Source organism: Tenebrio molitor, chromosome 5, assembly GCF_963966145.1.
Source record: "Tenebrio molitor chromosome 5, icTenMoli1.1, whole genome shotgun sequence".
Lineage (NCBI taxonomy): Eukaryota > Metazoa > Arthropoda > Insecta > Coleoptera > Tenebrionidae > Tenebrio > Tenebrio molitor.
In genome coordinates this window covers 20,207,372-20,229,345 of record NC_091050.1, presented here as the reverse complement: position 1 = coordinate 20,229,345, position 21,974 = coordinate 20,207,372, and the positions used below count along the sequence as shown (strand labels likewise).

Here is a 21,974-nt window from a genome sequence, read left to right as displayed (position 1 = left end):
ACCCTACTTAAAAAAATGTATTGTCATATTGTGCCTGTCAGTCACTAGACCGTCTCCGACAAATATTTTGAGTACTACCCCAGGTAATTTTTTTCTCCGGGACCACCTAGTGATTGACAGGTACAATATCCCAATCAATTTCTTTAAGTGGGGTCTTTGTTCGGTTTATTTTTGACTTAATCCAGAATTCCTTACGAAGGTACAAGGACTATAGTGATTTGAGAATCAACACCTACCGCGATGCCACTTATTCTGAATTATACGGGGTGATCAAGAATGACTGAGTCTGTTGGTAACAATGAAATTTGGCAAATTTAAAATTTACCAACGAAGGTTCATTTTTGTAATAGTATAAACATAACCTGCATAATGTCATCTCAAGTTAAAAAATCCGGTCAGTGCGTGGTCAGTGCCAATTACTAGACAAAAATCACCAGTATTTTCAATTGTTTCATTGCCAACAGACTCAGTCATTGTTGATCACGCTGTACCTATGTACAGTCGATGGACAAATAAAACTGGGACAAAAATGACAATCACATAAGTCAAAATTTACAAATTTCCATCGTTTAATTACCGCCTTATCACAAATAGGTTAACTTTGGTATGACATATTATATAGACACTGACAAATATATTGACAATTCAATGGTCTGATTTACATAGATTAAATTTTAAGTGTCCCAGTTTTATTTGTCCACCGACCGTACTATAGCACCATGCACTGCTGTCAAATGTCGAAAGCAGACGCAGGTCCACTAATTCATTGTCCTGTTCATGGTAAAATGTGAATGAGACACTTATTTAAAAATTAGAACTTCCTGTCATTGTAAATTTTTGTAACTAATAAAACCATAATATGAAAAATAGGTAAATAAAAACAAAAAAATATGTCCGTATGCAACTAATTATACATTCGATTGCAATAATTGAAGAATATGCAACTTATTATCATGACCAACTTCATTCATATTCGCTTCGCTTCTACAGGGTTATTCTAAATGATTGTAGTCGAAGTAGGCGTGAAAACTCAATGTAAAATTTATGGTTGCCGCTCCACATCAAAAAAACATCAAAATGATGTGAATAAGTGAGTACGCACGGGAGTTAAATTGGGTGCAAAACATCTCAATTTTTCTGGATTCAATCGTTAATTTAACAAAAATAAATAAAAATCTCATCAGAGCACTTTTCACCTAAAAAATGACAGTGACAGCGACAAAACTGACAGTTCACATGAAAGCGGCAAAAATGTAATAACATGGGCATGGCCTACTTCGACTACAATCATTTAGAATAATCCTGTATATGGCCGTCTCAATTTAACAAAAATTTGTTTCCGCAAAGTAGTCCATGAAACGTGCATGACCAACTTCATTAAACTATGTTATGGCCATCCCAAATGTCGAAAAAACGTAAACCAAATGACAAGCCGATGATGGAGCAAGGTTGGTAGAACTGACTAATTTGTATAATAGGTTGCCTCGTTTCCATTTAAAGCAATAGTCTGAATTTTTTCCCCCCGCAAAAGTTACTCGTGACGTCACAGTGTACTAAACTTTTACTACAGAGTCTGTCGATCATGCATTAGGTGTTCCTTCGCTAGAATAAATCCCAAAAAGCCACCCAATAAACTCCACGGAGCTTATAAACCTTAGGTTCTATTCGAACACCCAAAATTTCTGGGTTGATTTTACGTCACGAGTTACTTTCCCCCCCCCCGCAATTTTCAACGAGGCAACCTATTATACAAATTAGTCAGTTCTACCAACCTTGTGATGGAGATGAAGTGGCGATATCTAGTGAAATTTAGAATAACCACACATTTAAAAAGTTAAATATCAGGTTATGTTATATACCATTTCATTGTCAAAAACTGTCAGTTTATACTTTTATGACACTATGGCAGGAACATGAAAAATTAGTTAGCGTCTTAGAACCTCGAATTCTGTAATTCTTGCATCGTTTTACTCCGAAATGATCAAGCTCCACGACGAAATTCCCATTCGGAGCGGTTTTGCTGTGATCTTTCATACTTGCGTATGTAAAAACGTATTTAGAGGAAAGTTAGCGTCTTAAAACCTCGAATTCTGTAATTCTTGCATCGTTTTACTCCGAAATGATCAAGTTCCACGACGAAATTCCCATTCGGAGCGGTTTTGCTGTGATTTTTCATACTTGCGGGTGTAAAAACGTATTTAGAGGAAAGTTAGCGTCTTAAAACCTTGAATTCTGTAATTCTTGCATCGTTTTACTCCGAAATGATCAAGTTCCACGACGAAATTCCCATTCGGAGCAGTTTTGCTGTGATTTTTCATACTTGCGGGTGTAAAAACGTATTTAGAGGAAAGTTAGCGTCTTAAAACCTCGATTTTTGTAATTCTTGCATCGTTTTACTGCGAAATGATCAGGGGGCCTACCACCGACTTCGGTGAGTTTTCTCACCAGTGAAAAAACTCACGTGCATTTTGTCACTCATTTTTTAAAAACGCTACTATTGACATTGCGTGAGATGAGAAATTTCACCAATGAGTTTTCTCATCTGTTAGATATTGCAACGTTGCAATTCGCGTTCGTTGCTTAGCAACATATAGGTTTCGATCGTGGTTTTGACATTTAACAAATCATTTTTCACGATTTTTGAAACTTTATAATCAATCTTTATGACGAAAGAGCAAAAAGAAATTTTGGTCGAGTTTATGCGGACTCACCCAGAATTAATTTCTGGAAAATTCTCCGCAAAAAGAGTGGAAAGCGTGAAGAAAGGTAATTTTTCATATTCGTTACTTTAGAATTTATATATATCTACATCGTTCAAAGGGTGCAAAGTGGAATATAACTAAATATACAAATTTGACATCTACCAAACATAACATCAAAAAATTAGAACCGATTTTTTGTCAATAGGTAACTTTTCAGGTGCTCAGCCTATTTTGCAGTACTCAGCAAGCTAAGTGCTTCAAACAGTCAGCCACGCACCTGAAAACTGGTGGTGACAGCTCATTTGTATACTATTAAAATATCCAAGGCTTAATTTCAACATTTTATTTTAATTTCTACAGATCTGGCAAGACAATAAGAAGATGCTGTGAATAAGAGAAAAGCCAATAAAACAGGAGGTGGAGTGAACAGTTTTGCAATTTTCAGTCATTGTCACAAACTGAAGAATTTATTGCTGCAGTGTTGACACCAGTTGCTGTTTTGAATGCTCCTGGTTCTGACCATCCTCCAACCCAATCAATTCGTTCAGTGACTTCAGAGCCTGCCAGTCCTAATAGTTGTTCAGCACCAAATCCTTTTCCTCGTCGATCTCCACGTCCAAAAAACCCGACCATTAGAAACTCCACCTGTAAATAAAACGATAAATAAAAAATGCATAAAAGTTACATGTGCTCACTGAAACTGATGAATTTATTTGTGTCTGACACTTCTAAGGGCTTCCAAATTGTTAGGATACTTAATATAAGTATTTAGTACCTACTTTGGGCTGGCTCAAGGCTTCTGTTACCTACTTCATGAAGTGCGTCACTCACAGTTTGTTGAGAAATGCTTATGAAGCAACTGTATCCAACATCATCCAACATAAGCCTGATAGCTGCTCGTAGCATAGAAGGTGTGCTGCCAACAAATAAAAAAAATAATGCAGACAAAAAAAAAAACATTATTATTAGCTTAATTACTTGAGTATGGATAGATAAATCACTGGGTCTTCTTTTCAGACGCATATAAGATCACAATAAAATTAAATAACTCCAGCAGCTCGCCTCAATAACACATCTACTTCTTCTCCAAATTCTCAATTAAATTGAGCATCATTAAATCATCCATTTTATGCACAAGTTTGATTGCAGACCACTGGCAAAATAACACAAAGAATATTGTTGCGAATTGTACCTACAACTGAAACGCGTGGGTGAAGAAGAGAAAAACGAACGGATAACGTCAACATTTAGAATTAGATTAACAACACACAAAGTTGACAAACTGAATTTACAAAAGGTAACACTTTGAACGGTAAATTATTTGATAGCATTGATTACAATACAAACGGATTGAAATGGATTAGAATTGAAAACGAACGAAAAGCGAGACAACCGGCGTCCGGCGTACTCACACCGCGAACGAGGATCTAGGAACGAGGGGCGAGGGCAGTACCGCAGAACACACGCAGGGCGCAGGGGGGCTGCCTACCACCGACTTCGCGCCAGAACTAGATCTACTGCCCATAGAGGCATAGATGGAGGGATGGTTCACTTTTAGATGAATAATTCCAAACAAATATAATCCACAGAGTCCACTTCAACCTAAAAAAACACGCAAAGCACGTATTGTAATGCATATTTTACAATTTACAAGTACAAAAACTATTGGGCACACTACGGGGTGTGTTAAAGAAAGAAACGTAGAATTAACAGTGCAAGTAATAATAGTCTCATCAAGATGTAGAAAAAGAGCGTTTGGTTGGTTACCTACCTGCGTTTTTCTTCAAATTTTATCTGATATTTAATAATAATAAACCAAAAATATTCAATATTCACTTTGTTTAATTAAACATTTGGTAATTGTTCACTTTAACTACTTCTGGAATTTTCGCGTTTTTTCTGGCTAGACAGCCTCAGGACGTCTTCCTACATCGTTTCCCACCAGTCAAACCTTGTGCAAATGAAAATTTTCCTTACCCTTTAGTTATACTAAGACTTGGCGCGACCTTGAAACACAACAAGAGAGAAAAAAAAGGCATTTGCACAAGGTTTGAATGGTGGGACACGATCTAGGAGGACGCCCTGAGGCGGTCTATCCAGAAAAAAACGCGAAAATTCCAGAAGTAGTTAAAGTGAACAATTACCAAACATTTCATATATTATTCATTATAACCAACTATTATTCTTCATTTGAATTGAACACACTTCAAATGTCAAATCTCACCATAATTCCACTCATAATAAAGCGATCGAAAAATCTCACGCGTTTTCATTCGACTTTTGTCACCGGTGAGAAAAGTCACAGCGTCAATAGTAGGGTTTTAGCACTTTTCATTAAAATGACGTCATTTTGGTGACAAAACTCACCGGTGAGAAATCTCACACGAGTCGGTGGTAGGCCCCCAGATCCCGAAATCGGTGATGTCCAAGCGACAATGGCGGCGAAGTGCACCCAGTGACGATACTTGCACGAGAAAGAGGAAAAATCACGTCGAACCGAGTATTTATCATGTTGTGAGTGTGAACTCTTGAAAAGGTTTTATTTTAATTAATTGTTATTTTTTGTTGTACATAGAAACCTTAGAGACTAAAACAAAAACACAATATAAACCTACTTTAATTGCCTTTCTCAACACTCCCCCACAATTAAAGCTCTATGGGCCAGTTGCAAATAATCTCTACGTTAATATTACAACAATTACAATAGGTCATTTCGACAATAGCAACAAAAAATGTTGAGTGGCGAAAACAAAAGTAATTTTACTCTCAAAAAAGAAACTTATGGATGTATCTAAGTTTGAGTTTCTTTTACTCCAATAAGCAATCTTAATTTTTCGAAAGAAGTTCGTGGTAATCCTTTTGTCAAGATATCCGCCCTCTGCTCATTCGATGGTATATACTTGACATCGATGATTTTGCTCATTGCCAAATCCCGGACAAAGTGGTACTTGACGTCTAGGTGTTTCATCCTTCGGTGCTCGTACTTGCTCAGCAAGTGTATGCAGGATTGGTTGTCTTCGAACATGATGGTGGAATCCTCGTAGGTGACATGCATGTCCCGGAGGAGATTTCTGAGCCATACAAGCTCAGCAGCAGCGCATGCCAAGGCGACATACTCCGCTTCCGTGGATGAGAGAGCCACCGTGTTCTGTTTCTTCGTCGACCAGCAGACGACGTTTCCATGTACTTGCAGTAAAAATCCCGTAGTGGATTTTCTGTCTAAGGATCCTGCCCAGTCTGAGTCTGCGTAAGCTGCGAGGACTGGAGCTGTCTGCCTGCGGTAAATCAGCCCAAAGTGTTGAGTATCCTTCAGGTATCGGAGCATACGCTTCGCCTCAACCCACTGCTCCTCGGTTGCGTTTGCTTGAAAGCGACTGTAAAAATTTAAAGCAGCACTTAAATCAGGCCTCGTACAAAGCATAAGATACATCAGACACCCTATTAATTCGCGATATGGTTTTGTATCAACGATGCAATCTGCAGGTTCAACTTGCTCGGGTTGACTTTTTGCATCCATCGGAGTTTTTGCACCCTTGCAATCTTGCATGCCAAATCGAGTCAGCAATTTCTTAATATATCCGAATTGAGAGAGTCCCATCTCGTTGTCGTTCCGGGTGATACTTATTCCAAGAAAGTTCCGCAATTCTCCGAGGTCGGACATGGAGAATTCTCTTTTGAGAGCGGCTGTAACCTGGTCTAGCGTCGTTTTGTCGTCTCCAGCCAAAATTATGTCATCTACATACAGCAGGAGGTAGATTTTTGTGCCGTTTTGTATCTTTATATACAGGCAACGGTCATGTGGGGATTGTTTGAAGTGAATCCCTTTAATAAATGTATCAAACCGTTCATTCCAAACACGAGGTGCTTGTTTAAGACCATATAGTGAGCGATTTAACTTGCACACGAGTCCGTCTTTTCCGTTGATTCCATCAGGAACTTTCATGTAGATTGTTTCTTTCAGTTTTCCGTGAAGAAAGGCGTTCTTCACGTCCATTTGCATCGCATGTAGGTTGTTTTCGTGGATTACTGAGAGAAGTGTTCTTATGGTTGTCAACCTTGCCACAGGAGCGTATACTTCGTCGTAGTCTATCCCCCTTTTTTGTGAACAACCTTTTATCACCAACCTCGCCTTGTACCGTTGTGGTTCTCCGTTGGCGTCCTTTTTCAGTCGAAACACCCACTTGTTGTTGATAGCCGTTTTTCCAGGTGGCAATTTCGTGTAAGTCCACGTTTCGTTAATATCCAATGCGCGCAATTCCTCCAACACAGCTTGGTACCATTTTTTTCTGTCTTCTAGGTTCTTGATATCCTCATAGTCCAGGGGTGCCTCGTCCACATAGGCCTCGGCGTTCAAGGCTATGACAGTGTACTCGTCGAAGTACTCGGGCTTCCTTTTAGTTCGACTAGAGCGTCTTGGTAAGCTTGTCTGCGTCGGTGTGAATTTTTGAGTCTTCGCTCCCGGAGTCTCCGTCGCATCATTCCAATTTTCCTCTTCATCTTCATCGGGTTCTTCATTTTCGAGTTTCTTTTCTTCGGTGTCCTCTTCTTCCGCATCTTCTTCTTCCGTATCCTCCTCCCGATCCGCCGTATTAGCGTTACCATAGGGTGATGGAAACGTAGCCTCATCGAAGATGACGTCATGCCCAACTACGACTTTTCGTTCTTCCAACAGCCAGAGCCTGTAGCCGTTTGGTGCGTAGCCTAGGAGAATGCATTTCCGTGTTCGAGTGTCAAATTTCCTCGGGTTTAACTGTTTTGGAATATGTTGGTATACCAAGCAGCCGAAAATTCGTACCTTTTTAAGGTTAGGTTTAAAGCCAAACCATTTTTCCGCCGGAGTGCAGTTCTCGAGTGCTACAGTTGGAGAGCGATTTATCAGAAAAGCCGCTGTGGTGACTGCTTCCGTCCAAAACGATTTTGGCAAGTTGCTGGACAGCAGCATACATCTCGCCTTCTCCACTATAGTCCTGTTCAGCCTCTCTGCGACCCCATTTTGTTCCGGTGTGTAAGGAACCGTGCATTCCATCTGGATACCCTGTTTTTCGAAGTGCTCCATGAGTGCGTTCGTCATGTACTCACGACCATTATCAGACCTGAAGCGTGATATTTTAAGGTTGAAATGAGCTGTGGCCATGGCTTCATATTTTCTAAAAAAACGAGGGATTTCAGTTTTTGAACTTATGGGATAGGCGACAGTGAAATGTGTAAAGTCATCAATGAAGGTTAAGATGTATTTCTTTTTGTCGTGAGATTCTGGAGTGACAGGTCCAAGTAGATCACTGTGTACAAGTTCCAGTGGTCTATTTGTTCGTGGTCGTTTTTCCTTGTGCGGGAGTTTCGTTTGCTTTCCACCTACACATACGTCACACGGTGAAGTTTCAGCATTCTTCGCAGAGATCGTCACCCCGTCCACAATCTGTGACAGTTTTTGCAGTTTGCTGTTTCCTATATGCCCGAGCCTGTGGTGCCAAAGTTTCCCACTTCCGTCAGTCTTGCTGAGATTTGCCACCTCAACATTTTCCTGAAGTTTGAGCTCGTACAGTTTGTTCTTGCATTGTGCGACACCAATAATTTTGTCTCCCTTGAGAATCCGTCCGCAACCTTGCTTAAAGACAACAGCAAGTCCTTGCATCTCAAGTTTCCGCACTGATAACAGATTGATTTCTAATCCTGGAACGATAAGGACTTTTGAAATATAAATATTGTAGACTTTATTTCCAACAACAGATTTGCCTCGAAATTCTCCAAATGTTTCCGCTTTGAGTGTGACACCTGATTTGGCAATTTTAATGCACACAGGATGATCCAGTTTCTGTATATTACTGACATGGTTGCCATTTTTTACCAGATGTTCGGACGCTCCCGAGTCAAGGCACCAAACCGTGCTTTTCACATTTCCACTCAGGTAAGCCGAGAAACTGTGTTCATTTGAGAATTCACTTTCGCCTTCATCTGACGCACTGTTTGTAGCTACGTTAGCATTCCTACTTTTGAATTGTTTTTGTTGATGTTCACTTCTTGATTTATTTAGTCTACATTCTGAACGATAATGACCATATTTTCCACAATTGTGACATCTTCGTTCATTTTTCCATTTCTGTTTCGTTCCTTCCGGTGTGGCAAAAGCCAAAGGTGGCTGCGTTTCATTCTTGCTTTTCCGCTGCTTGCCTTCCCGTTTCCTGTCCTCGTCGCGCAGACGAGTCCTCACAAAGCTCATGGTGAGTTTTTCTGAACTGAGCGTCTCCAGGGCCGTGACGACGGAGTCGTATTCACCAGGCATTGTTAAGAGCAAATGGCACACGATGTCTTGTTCCTCCATCTTGGCACCAGTCGATCGTAGATCACGCATGACTCGATCAAATTTGAGAAAATGAGCCTCCAACGTTTCCTTCGCGGGGCTATATTTCATCAACAGAAGCTCTTTTCGTAGTAGTAACTGACCTGCCAAACCTTGACGTTCAAATGTATTTGTCAGTTCCGTCCAAATTTCAAATGCAGTTTCCTTGTCCTTTACATATTCCAAGTGACTGTCGGCCACTCGTTGGACAATCTGGGACTTGCACTTCTTATCCCTTTTCTTTAGTTGCTCCTTCTTTTTTTTTTTATCTTGTGCCGTGATATCTGAGGCATCAACGGCTTCCACTGATGCATTCATCGGTGTTTCCAGGATGTCCAGGAGGTCGAGTTCATCAAGCAGAGTCTCCATGCGGAATTTCCAATTCGAAAAATTCGATCCGTCGAAGAGAGGGACCTTATTCTTGTCGTCGGCCATCGAACGTTGTTAGAACAAATTACGCGTATTTTTAAGTTCGTTAATTTACTTATGACTCTTATTACTCGTCGCGAACTGCGCTCACTGGGCCCATAACCTGTTGTGAGTGTGAACTCTGTGACCAAAAGTTGGCCAGTGACAGCTCCGGGCTCCCAGGGGGTTTTTCGGGGCAGAGGGCGTGGGTTCGGATTTTTAAAAAATGGGCGCCAGGCAGCTATTGTCTTGAGCTGGTTGTTGCTTGTCCAGCTGCCGGGACAAGTGCTCAGATCTTACTCGTCGAAGGTAAGTAAAAGCAAACGCTTTCTGATCGTTAAACAAATTTTGGTTTATTCGGTTACTGCAAAATTATCCACAGAACAGTATTTGGTGGTTCGGTACTGGTTCACACGAATGCGATAATGGTTCGCTTGTAACTACTAGATGAAAATTGAAAGATGCGGAACCAGTACTTTTTGGTGGCCTTAATATCTACTTTGGTCGTAACCAGAAAAGCTTTTCTTTCACATGTGACCGAATCTTAAACTAAACATGATATTCTTCGACGAAATAAAAGATGTTTTGATTCCTGATGAGGAACCTCCCGAACTTAGACTTCCTTCTGATCGAGCTAATTATTAAATGTAAACTTAATGAAACCCAAGGTCAAGATTGGGGTGTCACCTTGACAAAAAAATTAAAATTGATCCTGATAGGAAAGTTTAAATCGGTGAAGTTCCGAAACGTTAAATTTGACTGAAATTTCTTTAAGTTGACACTGGAGATTGAATGAAAAGGTTCTTACAAAAAAATTCTAAACATTTGCAAAGTTTCAAAAAAATTTTGTGAACATACAAAAATTATGAAAGCGAGAAGCGAGAAATTCGAGGCGTTCCTAAATTTTGCAATGCCGCGGTAAAAAAATATGGCGACTTAGCTTTATGACGGGTCTGTTGTCTCCTCGAATAGCGTCCTTTTGACTTGCGGTGTGACCTTGGCGATACGGTGCTCAAAATAAACGATCGCCTCTGCGAACGATGTTCTCCAAAATGGTCGCCTCTGCGAACGATCTGGCTACGAATCGCCCTGCGAACGATCTGGCTACGAATCGCCCTGCGAACGACCCCTAACGAATTGTCGTTAGTGTTGTGAAAATCGGAAGATTCGGTAATTACCTTTCAGCGAAAAAAGGGGGTTCTTGGCGCTAAATCGAAGTCCTTCCGGCACTCCTTTACTCAAAAATTTTCGGTACTCTAAAGTTGCGATACGGTACTGGATCAATTCATCCAAACGGGATTGACTCTAAACTGGATCGAACCACCCCTAATACATGGTCTTAGTGAAATGAATTCAAAATTGAACGATAATTACCTCTATAGTGCGAGGGGTCACTCGACCACGAACTCTAAAAGGCGCTTCGCTGGCGTCGCTTCGACGGCTCTCGACGAAGTGTCCGACTTCCGCATTTTTAATCTCGGTACCGCAGTCCCATAAATCGCGAAAATCGTCACGCGCGCGATTCTCGACCTTATTCAGTTGTGCTATAAGGCGGGCTGCGCTTGCGTGGTACTGCGCAATCAAAAATGTGCATTTCCGGTGGTACTACACGTGCGCGTGTCATGACAGGTGGACCGTCATGGCGTCGGTTTGTTTACCTCGAAATTATACCGAGCGGGAGAATTCAGATTTTGGACGGTATTGTGTCGGTAAGTCGTGCACGTCTATCCTGATGTTAATTGCCGTAACTCGCAGGTCAAAAAAAGGACAGGAAGAAAGATGGGGTTGAAAAGAAGGAGATGACTTTCCGGCAAGTTACTAAAGAGGAAAAGGGACCCAACATTGCCGTACGGTCACCTATCGCTGAGAAGAGAAGAAGAGAAAGTGAAGAGAAAGAGAAAGTGAAAGTGGGGTTCTGAAAGATAGGTTGCAGCTCGCCAACCTAGAGGCGTGAGGCCACCTCAGCCTGACATTTGCGGGGGTAACATGTGTTCTTCCAGCCCCCCCGTAGTGGCTGGCACAAATGACTCTAAATTGAAACTTTCCGCTTCCGGAATGAGCGACGTAAAAAACTTGAAGGCAGGGTGGGCGCGTCGCGTTGCCAAATGCCGTGCGTTAACTGCTAGTTCCGGGTCTTCGAACTGCGATCTATTAGCCCCGCGAGCATAAGTAGGACCTCGTGGCCTCCTACTCCGGCCAATCGCCATTGTGGCGTTTCGTAACGCTACAACTCTTGAAAAGGTTTTATTTTAATTAATTGTTATTTTTTGTTGTACATAGAAACCTTAGAGACTAAAACAAAAACACAATATAAACCTACTTTAATTGCCTTTCTCAACATATCAACTACCCCAAAAAAGCCTAGCCAGTCTTGACGTAGGAAAACCGACCTTAATGACTGCCGACAAAAGGAAAAATCGAGAACCGACAGGTGCGGTCTGGAATTTTCGACGCGCAGAAGTGGAAACTGAGTAGTCCAGGGAAAAAGGAAACGAGGGTCGGGAAAGTGAAGGGAATTTATCGGGTTGGAGTCCAAAAGAGAAAAGGGACGTTCAAGCGACTTGCCCAAACTCCGATAAACTCTAGGTCGTGAAGAGAGAAGAAGATGGGAAAGAATGAATTTTTTTCTGGCAGGTTCGCGACCTGACAAACCCGACGGTATATAGCTCAGGCGCGGATACAGGGGTGGGGGGGGGGGCAATGGGTGCAATTGCCCCCCCCTGAACAAAGCAAAATAATTTTACTTTATTTTGACCAATTTCAATATGTATTTTGAAATCGTCATTTGTTTACAGACTTTACTGCAAGACAATTGAATAACTTATAATAATGTGTAAGACGTCAATAATATGTCCACTTTTTTTCCGTCTTTTGCTCATGTCGAAGTCACGTCCAGATATTTGATGGATTTATGGACTTGTTTTGCCAAACAAACCTTCACGAATTTCGAGAAATGGAGTTAAACAGGACCGAGAGTTATATTTATGACCCATTTGTCACCACCGGTGGTCTGAGGGTCTAATCTGAAGTATTTCCTGTGTTTCTCTATTACTTTCTTACATAATTATTGTGTCCTTTCAGTATTTTAAAAGTGGACCAAATTAGTGGCGTGCGAATGCGAATCTGAATAATCTGATACAGTGAAAAGTAGTGTGTGTAAGGTGTTTTTTTCGAACTGGTTGGTGGTGCCGTTATTCCTAATTTCCTAAAGTCGAAGGAGTGCCCAGCTGACAAACCCGAGCGTCTTTAAATTACCCCGTTTTTTTGTGTTCCGTTTAAAATACACAATGTCGAGGGTGTGAAAGAGTGTCGCTTTTATTTATGATGTCTAGTTATTGTCCGCATTAGATGTTACGGACTTGACAGCATTTTTTTAGAATCTTATAACTGCAGCTATCTTAATTGTTTACTTAAAAATGACTCGCCTATAAAGGGACGACCTTTTTGTGTTTAGAGTTAGTTCTTGATTAAAGTTTGTTTAGTTCGAACGTCTCTTTTATTTTTTCATTTTTTAATTCGTCAAAATCATTTTACAGTAGTTAGTTCCAAAACGAGTTATATAGTGCAGTGCAAGTGTGCGTTTAATTTAAACAAGGTGAGTGTATCAGTAAGCATCCTGTTTCTAATTAATAATAATTCTAATAATTGATATTGATGATGACATTGACCATAAGCGAGAGTTATCTCTCTCTCCCTAACACCATTGCCTCACAAATATTTGTAACTAATTAGAATTAAATTGTAGCAAAAATGTTGCATTTGTTACCATTTGTACATATGTACTGACCAGACAAAAGGTTATTTTTTTCTTACTTATAAAATTCATAAATAATACACTGACCGGCACAAAAAGCGACTCATTATGATTTTCTTAATAAATAAATGAAATAATATTTGTGCTTATTTTTTTAAATAATAGTAAAATTGGGATATTTTCATTGATCGGGTCACCATGGCAACCGAATTGTTTTGTTTAAATAAATTATTAGAAAAGTTTTTGTCGGTTGTCTTACGTGTTAAAAGATTTAATTTGACAATAAGAGATACTAATTCAAAATACTGATCAAATTTTGGCAATTTTTCATTACATACATTTTTTTCTAAAAAATTAATTTTATCATTTTTTATTAAAATCCTGTTTGCTGTGTTTAATGTTTTGTTTGTCGGATATTTTTTGCCAAAAAATAACTTAAATAACCCTTATCATTATCATATCAATACAACATGAAACCAAAAAATTTTTCTAAGACAATGAATTACTTAAAATTCGAAGTGAGTAGTTTTTTGGTCCGGTCAGTGTATTAATAAATTATTAATAAATACTTAGATGAAAATCTATATTAAAAATTGGGCTATTGAGCAGCTCTTGCACTTCGCGCAACAAACGAAGAACGAAATGAATTAGATACATATTAGTTACTACATTACAGGTGAGCCGTAGCCGGCGGATTCTTACTCCTCCGTAGAGCAACACGTTTGTCACTTTTGTTGTCAACTGTTGTTGCATCCCACATCACGGTCATCACACTACTACACTACTTTCTTACGTGTATTAGTTTATTAATTACGTACATCGGATAAAATAGAGTAACATTCAACGTAACACCACAGAGCACAGAGTATTGTTCATCGCTGTCCCCTTACGATATAGGAATTTTTTTAGATAAACATGTAGATGACTACACAAAATATCAGCTCTTGTCAAACCCCTGGCAGCCAAAAGATGACTACAAGTTTCCGTATTCCTTGCACTTGCTCAAAGGTAAGGAAGTGAAGAGATATTTTGGACACAAGTATCTTAACAAATACCCTTGGCTTGTATTTTCACATGCTCAACAAGGCTTGTTTTGTAAATATTGCCCATTTTTCGCAACTGGTGGTGTTGGTGGAGGTCAAAAAACTGTGCCTTTGCAAAAATTTGTGACAAAACCGTTGAAAAACTTCAAAGATATTGCAGGGCGGAATGGGGACTTGGAGACACATGCTAATAATATTTACCACAAACGAGCTGCAGAACAGGGAATTGCATTTCTTCGCACCTTTAATAAGCCTAAGTAATTAATCGTCTACATCAACAGCGTCTGAAAGAGATGGAAGAAAACCGGAACCGCCTTCGACCTATAGTCGAAACTATTATTTTTCTCGGCCGACAAAATTTAGCATTCCGTGGACACAGAGATGATGGATCGATATTTCATAATATTTCCGATGAATCCGACGTGTCTGTAAACGAAGGAAATTTCAGAGAGCTTTTAAAGTACCGAATATCTGCTGGTGATAAAAAACTGGAAGAACACTTACAGTCAGCTCACTCTAATGCTACTTATATAAGCAAAACGACACAAAATGCGCTTATTTCATGCTGTGGGAAAGTGATTTCTGAAAAAATTCTAACTAACGTGCGAGCATCACGGTATTATTCGATACTTTTTGACGAGACAACAGATGTATCTCACCTGTCCCAGCTGAGCCTTACCCTAAGATACGTCTATGATGGTAATATTCACGAGGATTTCGTCAGTTTTGTGGATGCTTTTGCGGAATTAGTTAATGCTAAACATAAAAATGAGTACGAATCGGACGAAGAAGATTGGAAAGAAGCCAGAAAGCTGTTGACTGCCGAAGAGGCGTTGGACGAAACCTCCACACCTAGGGAGTTATCTTTGACCGGTAAGGCCATTGGCCAGATTGTCCTTTCCCAACTGAAGAAAAGACTGAAACTTCCATTGGAACGTTGTATTGGGATCGGTACAGATGGATGTGCTGTTATGCTTTCTGAAGTTCGAGGTGCTGCTACTGAGGTTCAAAAGGAAGCCAAAAACGCTGTTAAGACACCACGCTATAGCCACAAGCTGAACAATTCCATTTCACGCAGCTCCAAGGTGCCTGCTATCCGGGACGCAGTAGCGGTTATGAAAGAAGTAATCGCTTTTTTAAAATCACATCCAAAACGAAAAACTGTCCTCATGAGCACCTTAGGATGTATGCTTACCAGTGACGGCTCGTTAGGGGCGGCAGAGTCGGCCGGGCCGTACCACACAAAATTACGAATTTTATTTTCATATTTTCTGATAAAAAAATGTTTACGTTATTTTTCTTCAAACCCAAATAACAACTTAAATTACAATTTTCATTTCTGTCTCGTACCTAATTACATTGTACTGTGTACCGTATGTTTTGTAAATACACATATTAGTACCTATAAACACCTAAACGCTTCCAGGATAGTTTTGATAAAAAAAAAATGTGTGTAAATAAAAATCCACTTAATAAACGCAAAATTCTTCTAAACATAAATTATGATGTCTGTTCGCCTTCATCGTTTTTTTTAATTGCCTCAGTAAAGACCAATTTAAATTACATATTGAAGTTAAAGTTATTTTTTCACCATTACAAAAATTAAATGCATATGAATATTTACAAAACTATGACAATAATTGACAAAGCCGTTCCTAGGCTCCTGCGGCAAGTGTTTAGTAAATAATAAATACATTCGGTCAAGGAAGGGGAAGGCTCGGCCAGTGACGTATTTGCCGAGTGCACACAGACCAATCTTTGCACTGCGATTTTGAAACGATGAATACATTCAGAAGTACGTCCAGCTGTCTCGTCTCACCAATCTTAAGTTATGTTGCTGTAACTTGTAACGGATAGCTTAGCTCGTTTCACACAACCCCGGCAAAAGTTAATTTGGCCGAGATTCCGTTGCAGCGCTGTGGCGCTGCTAGACTGAGACGATACAAACATCCCGTGACGCGTGACACGATACAAACATCCCATAAAACATTATACCTTATTTATCATCGAGAACCTTAGAGTTTGCGTTTGCGTAGTTTAATTAATTAATTCCTTAACTTCAAATGCTCGTCTGCTCCTAACCGTTTAATGTATCGTCTTTTGTTTCCGTTTTGTGTGTTTAATCTGTTATTATGTAATTATTATAGTATTATTTAAATTGTGAGTGTAAGTGGTAAGTAGGTAAAGACACCGACAATGGCAAATGTAAAAGATGTAGTGAGTACCAATGCCGATTTGGTTAATTATTTATTGGTAAATAAATTTCATACATTGTCTTATGATGACAAAATATTTGTGAAGAAATTGCCAGTTCCACACCCTCAATGGTTGATTTAATACAATCAAAACGTTTTCTAAAACTCTGTACCAGAAACGGGCAGCCAGGTTCATAATAAATTGTTTTGCTGGTATTGTGTACTCTTTTCGGTAAATAAAAATCCTTACAATTCGATAGGGTACGACAATTTAAAAGAAATTCATCGCGCTTTAGTTAAACAGGAAATACCTAAAGAATATACACATTCGGCAATAAAATTTAAATTATTCGATAAACAAAATATTGTAAACACAATCGACAGTGGTCAATCCGATCATAAAGAATATATTAAAAAATACAATGAAAAGGTCCGGGAAAATCGAGAAATGGTTAAACATTTAATAAATATGACAATTTTTTTGTCTGCACAAGAATTGGCATTTCGGGGTAATGATGAATCAGATAATGAAGGTAATTTTAAAGAGTTAGCCAAATTTGCCGCTACTTTAGAAGAAAATTTATAGATCCTTCTTTATCTCCTGTTTTGACTGGGCTATCAAAAACAATGCAAAACGATTTAATCGACTCGGTAACAAAAATTCTAATGAAAACCATTTATGACGAAATTAACAGCGCCGTATTGCGTAAGCTTTATTGTCATTTTTTTTTGACACTATTCCAGCTGACAGTTTAAACATTTATTTTATACCTACTCCTATTTTCCTTTTCCAAATGCCCTCTTCTTTTGATAAAGGTAGATTTTGATTGGAACTTTGCATTAAATAAATATTCATATATAATATACCAAGGGACAGATATATTGCTGGAAATTTTTTCGAGCAGTCCTCACACACGAGTGTTTGTAGCAAGAAAATTACACGAGGGCGCTAGCCCGAGGGTAATTTTGAGCGACAAACACGAGTGTTGGACTGCAAGAAAAAATTTCTGGCGATATATATCTGCCCCGAGGTATATTTGGAAGAGAATCGCCCGAAACATTTTTTCCCTAGGTCAATTATATCGGAAATTTTCCCTAGGGAAAATTTCCGCTTAATTAAATTGTGATTGGTTGCTATTGAAACAATTCGGAGTTGTGATTTGTCAATATAAATCATGTGACATTTGAGGGCGATTCTCACTATATACTTGCTTACTCACAATCATTCCCTACAACCTACAGTACTTAATGACAACGTCAATCAATTCAAAGTAGGGTTAGAATCAGATAAGGGTTATTTCACATAAAAAGGCAAGACAATGACGTTGATGTCCCTCTTTTTTTGCTCGCAATAGTAACTTGCTCTTGTTTTGCTATGTGAATTTTTTTTAATTATGCACCTACATTTGCCATGCGGATGCCTATCAAAAAGTTAAATTGACTAATTAGAGCTTTACCGATCTACCCATGTTCGGCCGACCCATATTCGCGGAACACGAGCCGTCACTGATGCTTACATCGCTTTGTGAGACTCGGTGGGTCGAGCGCCATGAGGGTGTACTCCAATTTTCTGTTGACCTCGCGAAGATAGTTGAGACGTTGGAAAAGATTTCAGAGTGGCGTGACCCGAGCACAGCTGGCAAGGCTGCTTCACTGGTGAGAACTTTATGCAACGCACAATTTATATTATCAGTATTGTGTCTGAGTGATATACTGTCTCTAACACAGTCTCTGAGTAAACTTCTACAGAAGACGACGCTCGATCTTAATGACAGTGCTGTGCAAGTAAACAACACAATTTCTATTCTTGCCAGTCGTCGAGAAAATGTGGACAATAGTTTTAACAACGTCTGGCAGCGTGCAGAAAATCTAGCCGATGAACTGGGTGTCGAGCTGAATATTCCTCGAATTCCTCGCCGCAGTGGACGTCAAATTTATCGTGCTAACCATGAAGCAAATTCAGCCGAGGAATACTATAGAGTATCAATCTATGCACCCTTACTAGACTTTGTGCTCACAGATCTGCGAGAAAGATTCTCAGCTGAAACCTTGGACGTATTTCAACTGTCAGTTTTCATTCCAGGGGCGGCTTCTCCGGGTAGGCAGGGGAGGCAGTGCCTCACCAAATACTTTACTAACCAAAATCTTTTTTAATAGATAATTTTTGATTTTTTTTAGTATAAAAATATTTTTATGTTTGTATACTTTTATTTTGTATCTACATTGAATTAATTATTATCGAAGAATAACTGTTGCATGTGATAATTTGATTATGTATTTTGTATTTGGCGCGTTTTGCATTCGGCCCCTTCGCTTCGGACTGCAGAGCCCAGAGCGTAGACTTATTCAGAGCGTTCAGCGTACCGTAGAGGCACCGTAGACTATGCCACTTCATTTTTCCGCCTAAGCTGTGTGGTTGGTGGAATAAAGAACTGAATACCATCAACCCGTCATACACTGTTATTGGTTACTGCGTGTTAGTAAAGTGCAACTCGAGGCTATGCCTCGGTAGTTTTGTCATTTTCATTGTAGTCGTAAAATTTTATTTTATATTATGATTATTGTGACTATGAGCGATTAACGGACACAATGGTTGTGTCGAAAAGGTTGGCAAGCGCGCGGGCGTGAATCATGCGTTCCTTCAGCTCGACCTCGAACAGAAGTTGAAATTTAATGTTGTTGTTGTTAAACATTGCGGTTTAGTTAGGTTATGCAGGCTTAGTGATGGTAAGTAGGTAAGTAGCAATTTAATAAAAATGATCTCAATGGCAAGTACCAGTCAAGAACAAGAGGCGGTTGTCGTTCCTGTTAACGTCGATCTCGATTTTTTGATAAATAAATGCCGGTCTTGTAAACTTTCCTACGAAGATAAGTTTTATGTAGATTAAACAGTTAAAGAGACCTTGTCCTGATGTAACTGATCTAAGTAAAACTTTGGTAACTACTGGTAAACAGAATAGTGCATTTACTAATTCGTGGTAGGTACGGAAAATATGATTGGCTTGTTGGCAGTAAATTACTTAAAAAACTTTTTTTTTATTCTATTCGTGACTAATAATGAGACAGTGTGGACAAAAACAGGGTATTCTGATTTGAACGATTTAGGGCGTGCATTAGAGAAGCACAATAAGAGTAAAGAGCATATTGCTTTTGCTTGTAAATTCGTTCTTTTTCGTTTTTTTAGAAAAGTTTAGATAAGAATAGCGTACGGGAAAATCGTGAAATTATCAAGTCTAATTTATATTGCAATTTTTTTGTGCCAGCAAGAGTTGTCGTTTATTTTCCATAATAAACCCAATGCATGATATTGTTTTCTTAATGTTACTGTCATTTTCAAAACGTCCAGGTTAGGGAAAAGTGGAGCATCTTGAAATTACGTCTCACCTTTGTAATAATAAGCATTATATCCATCACCACCGTTTAACTGGTGCAAGATCAAAAAAAAAATAACGCGAAAAAACTGACCAAAAAAATTGCTAGTGCCTACCCGGTTTTGATCTTGACGAGCCGCTACTGTTTCATTCCAGATTCCAAATATTGTTAAGAATAATCCCGGTGAAAATGACAAAATTTCAAAGTCCCTCCTCGACCGCTTCGGATCTCTTCTTGACGTCGATAAGGGCGTTTCTAGTATTTTGTTAAAAGATGAAATGTTACTGTGGCGAGAGAAATGGATCCAAGAAAAGGAACGGCAAAAAGAGCTTCCCATAATTGCTCTGGACGTATTGGCTCGGTGTGATAAGAATGCATTTCCTATAATACATGAATATGTACTGATCCTTGCAACGCTTCCGGTGACAAATGCATCTGCTGAAAGGTCATTCTCGTCATTGCGGCGCCTTAAGACTTATTTAAGAGCAACCATGACTGAAAATCGCCTCCTCGGTCTTGCTCTTATGCACATTCATAGGCATATTCATAGTGACGTCGACAAAGTGATTGCGAGATTTGTAAAAACCGGTCGTAAGAAAAGACTGGAGTTTAATATTTGAAGACCATAATATTTATGTACAAATTAAATGTTCAAATTAAATTACTTTTCGTTTCCTATACCTGTGTTTTTATTTCATACTTTTTTTCGAGACAGATAAATAATAGCTGAACATTCAAATGCAAGTATTACATGAATAACAAACTGAAATTTTATAAATTTTTTTCGTTTAGAACAAATTTTCGGGTAGGTGGATGGGCAAAATCGAACAGAAATTGCCCCCCCCTAAGTGAAATTCTGTATCCGCGCCTGATATAGCTACCGTCCCGCTGAGATTTTGAGGAAAAAGGCACCATTCTGGCCGCGTCATCGGCCGGGGCCAAACGTAAAAGATAAAGACAACCGGGAAAAAAACTCAAAGAGAAGACTAGGTAGATCACGATAAACGAACGGGATGATGGGGGATAGGGAAGGATAGGGACACGAACAATGCGGTCGCGATAATATGCGGTAACTCTCGGCCTAACTGTGAGCGAGCGTTTGTCGAGTTGGTTATTTTCGAGGTTACTGTCTAGGTGTTCGAGTAACGATGGTGCATCCCCAAGCATTAGTGGAACCCTTGGGCCTTCCACTCCGGCCAAACCCGCAAAAATCGATCAGCAAACGGAACGGAATTTCCGAACCGTGACAACTGTTTAAAGTGTTGTCATTGAATTGTTAATTTTGGCCAAAAAATTTAATTAATAAAATGTTAATTACACTGAACTGCAAAATTAACGCATCACTTGAATTTTTACGATTTTTTTGGAGAGTTTTACTTTAAAGCAAAAAATTGTTATACACACTGAAAATAGAGGAGAAGCATAGATAATGCTACAAATGTACGAGTAATGAAAATTTTCAGCCACTGTTTACAAAAATGAGCAAAAATATCGTTTTTGTTAAATTTTGAAATTTACTAGAAAATAATTTTTTAATAGCAGTTGAAAAATTGAATTAGTATTGACACAAATCTTAATTTACTTTTAACATGGGTGATGTTAGGAACAACTTAGCATTTAAAAAGTCCGTGCAAGTGCTTTTGTTAGCTCAGAGTGAAAAGAGTCAGAGGACTATAGCATATCGCTTTGATTCGAACCAATCTATCGTATCTAAACTTCTAAGAAGACGTCGGGAGACTGGACGACACATAAGGAGGCCTGGGCAAAGCCGAAAACGAATCACAACACCTCACCAGGACCAATACTTAAGATTAATAAGCATTAGAGAAGGGTTTCTCACCGCTCTCCTATTTTTTAAGATCGCATGTCATGTTAGACAATATGCACTCCGTCTGAGTGAAAATACGGTTGGAAAACGACTAAAGGGGGATCGGATACATCCGAGAAGACCAGCTACTGGGCCCAAGTTAACTGCAGCCCTTCGGAGGACCTGCTTAAACTTTGCATTAGAACATGTCAATTGGGTCGAACAAGATTGGGGCAGAGTTTTGGTCTTCGATGAATCGAAGTTCTGTCTATACGAGTCTGACGGACAGGTAATAATGTATAGACGACCTGGTGAGCAATATGTGCAATGTAATTTCGTTACTAAAGAGAGTTTTG

General features: G+C 39.3%; 1 protein-coding gene and 1 long non-coding RNA gene across 2 annotated transcripts; both read left to right on the top strand.

Annotated features, from left to right (window-relative positions):
• Positions 1–11,888: 11,888 nt before the first annotated feature.
• Positions 11,889–12,935, top strand: LOC138131359 (uncharacterized). The gene is made up of 2 exons (XR_011159788.1): positions 11,889–12,475; positions 12,529–12,935. It is a non-coding gene; the product is annotated as an uncharacterized lncRNA (long non-coding RNA).
• A 799-nt stretch (positions 12,936–13,734) lies between these two features.
• LOC138131351 (uncharacterized) lies at positions 13,735–20,551 on the top strand. The gene is made up of 2 exons (XM_069048321.1): positions 13,735–19,174; positions 19,967–20,551. Exon 1 carries the CDS (start codon positions 14,538–14,540, stop codon positions 15,699–15,701), a length of 1,164 nt encoding a protein of 387 aa, XP_068904422.1. The 5' UTR covers positions 13,735–14,537; the 3' UTR covers positions 15,702–19,174; positions 19,967–20,551.
• The last annotated feature ends 1,423 nt before the right edge of the window (positions 20,552–21,974 follow it).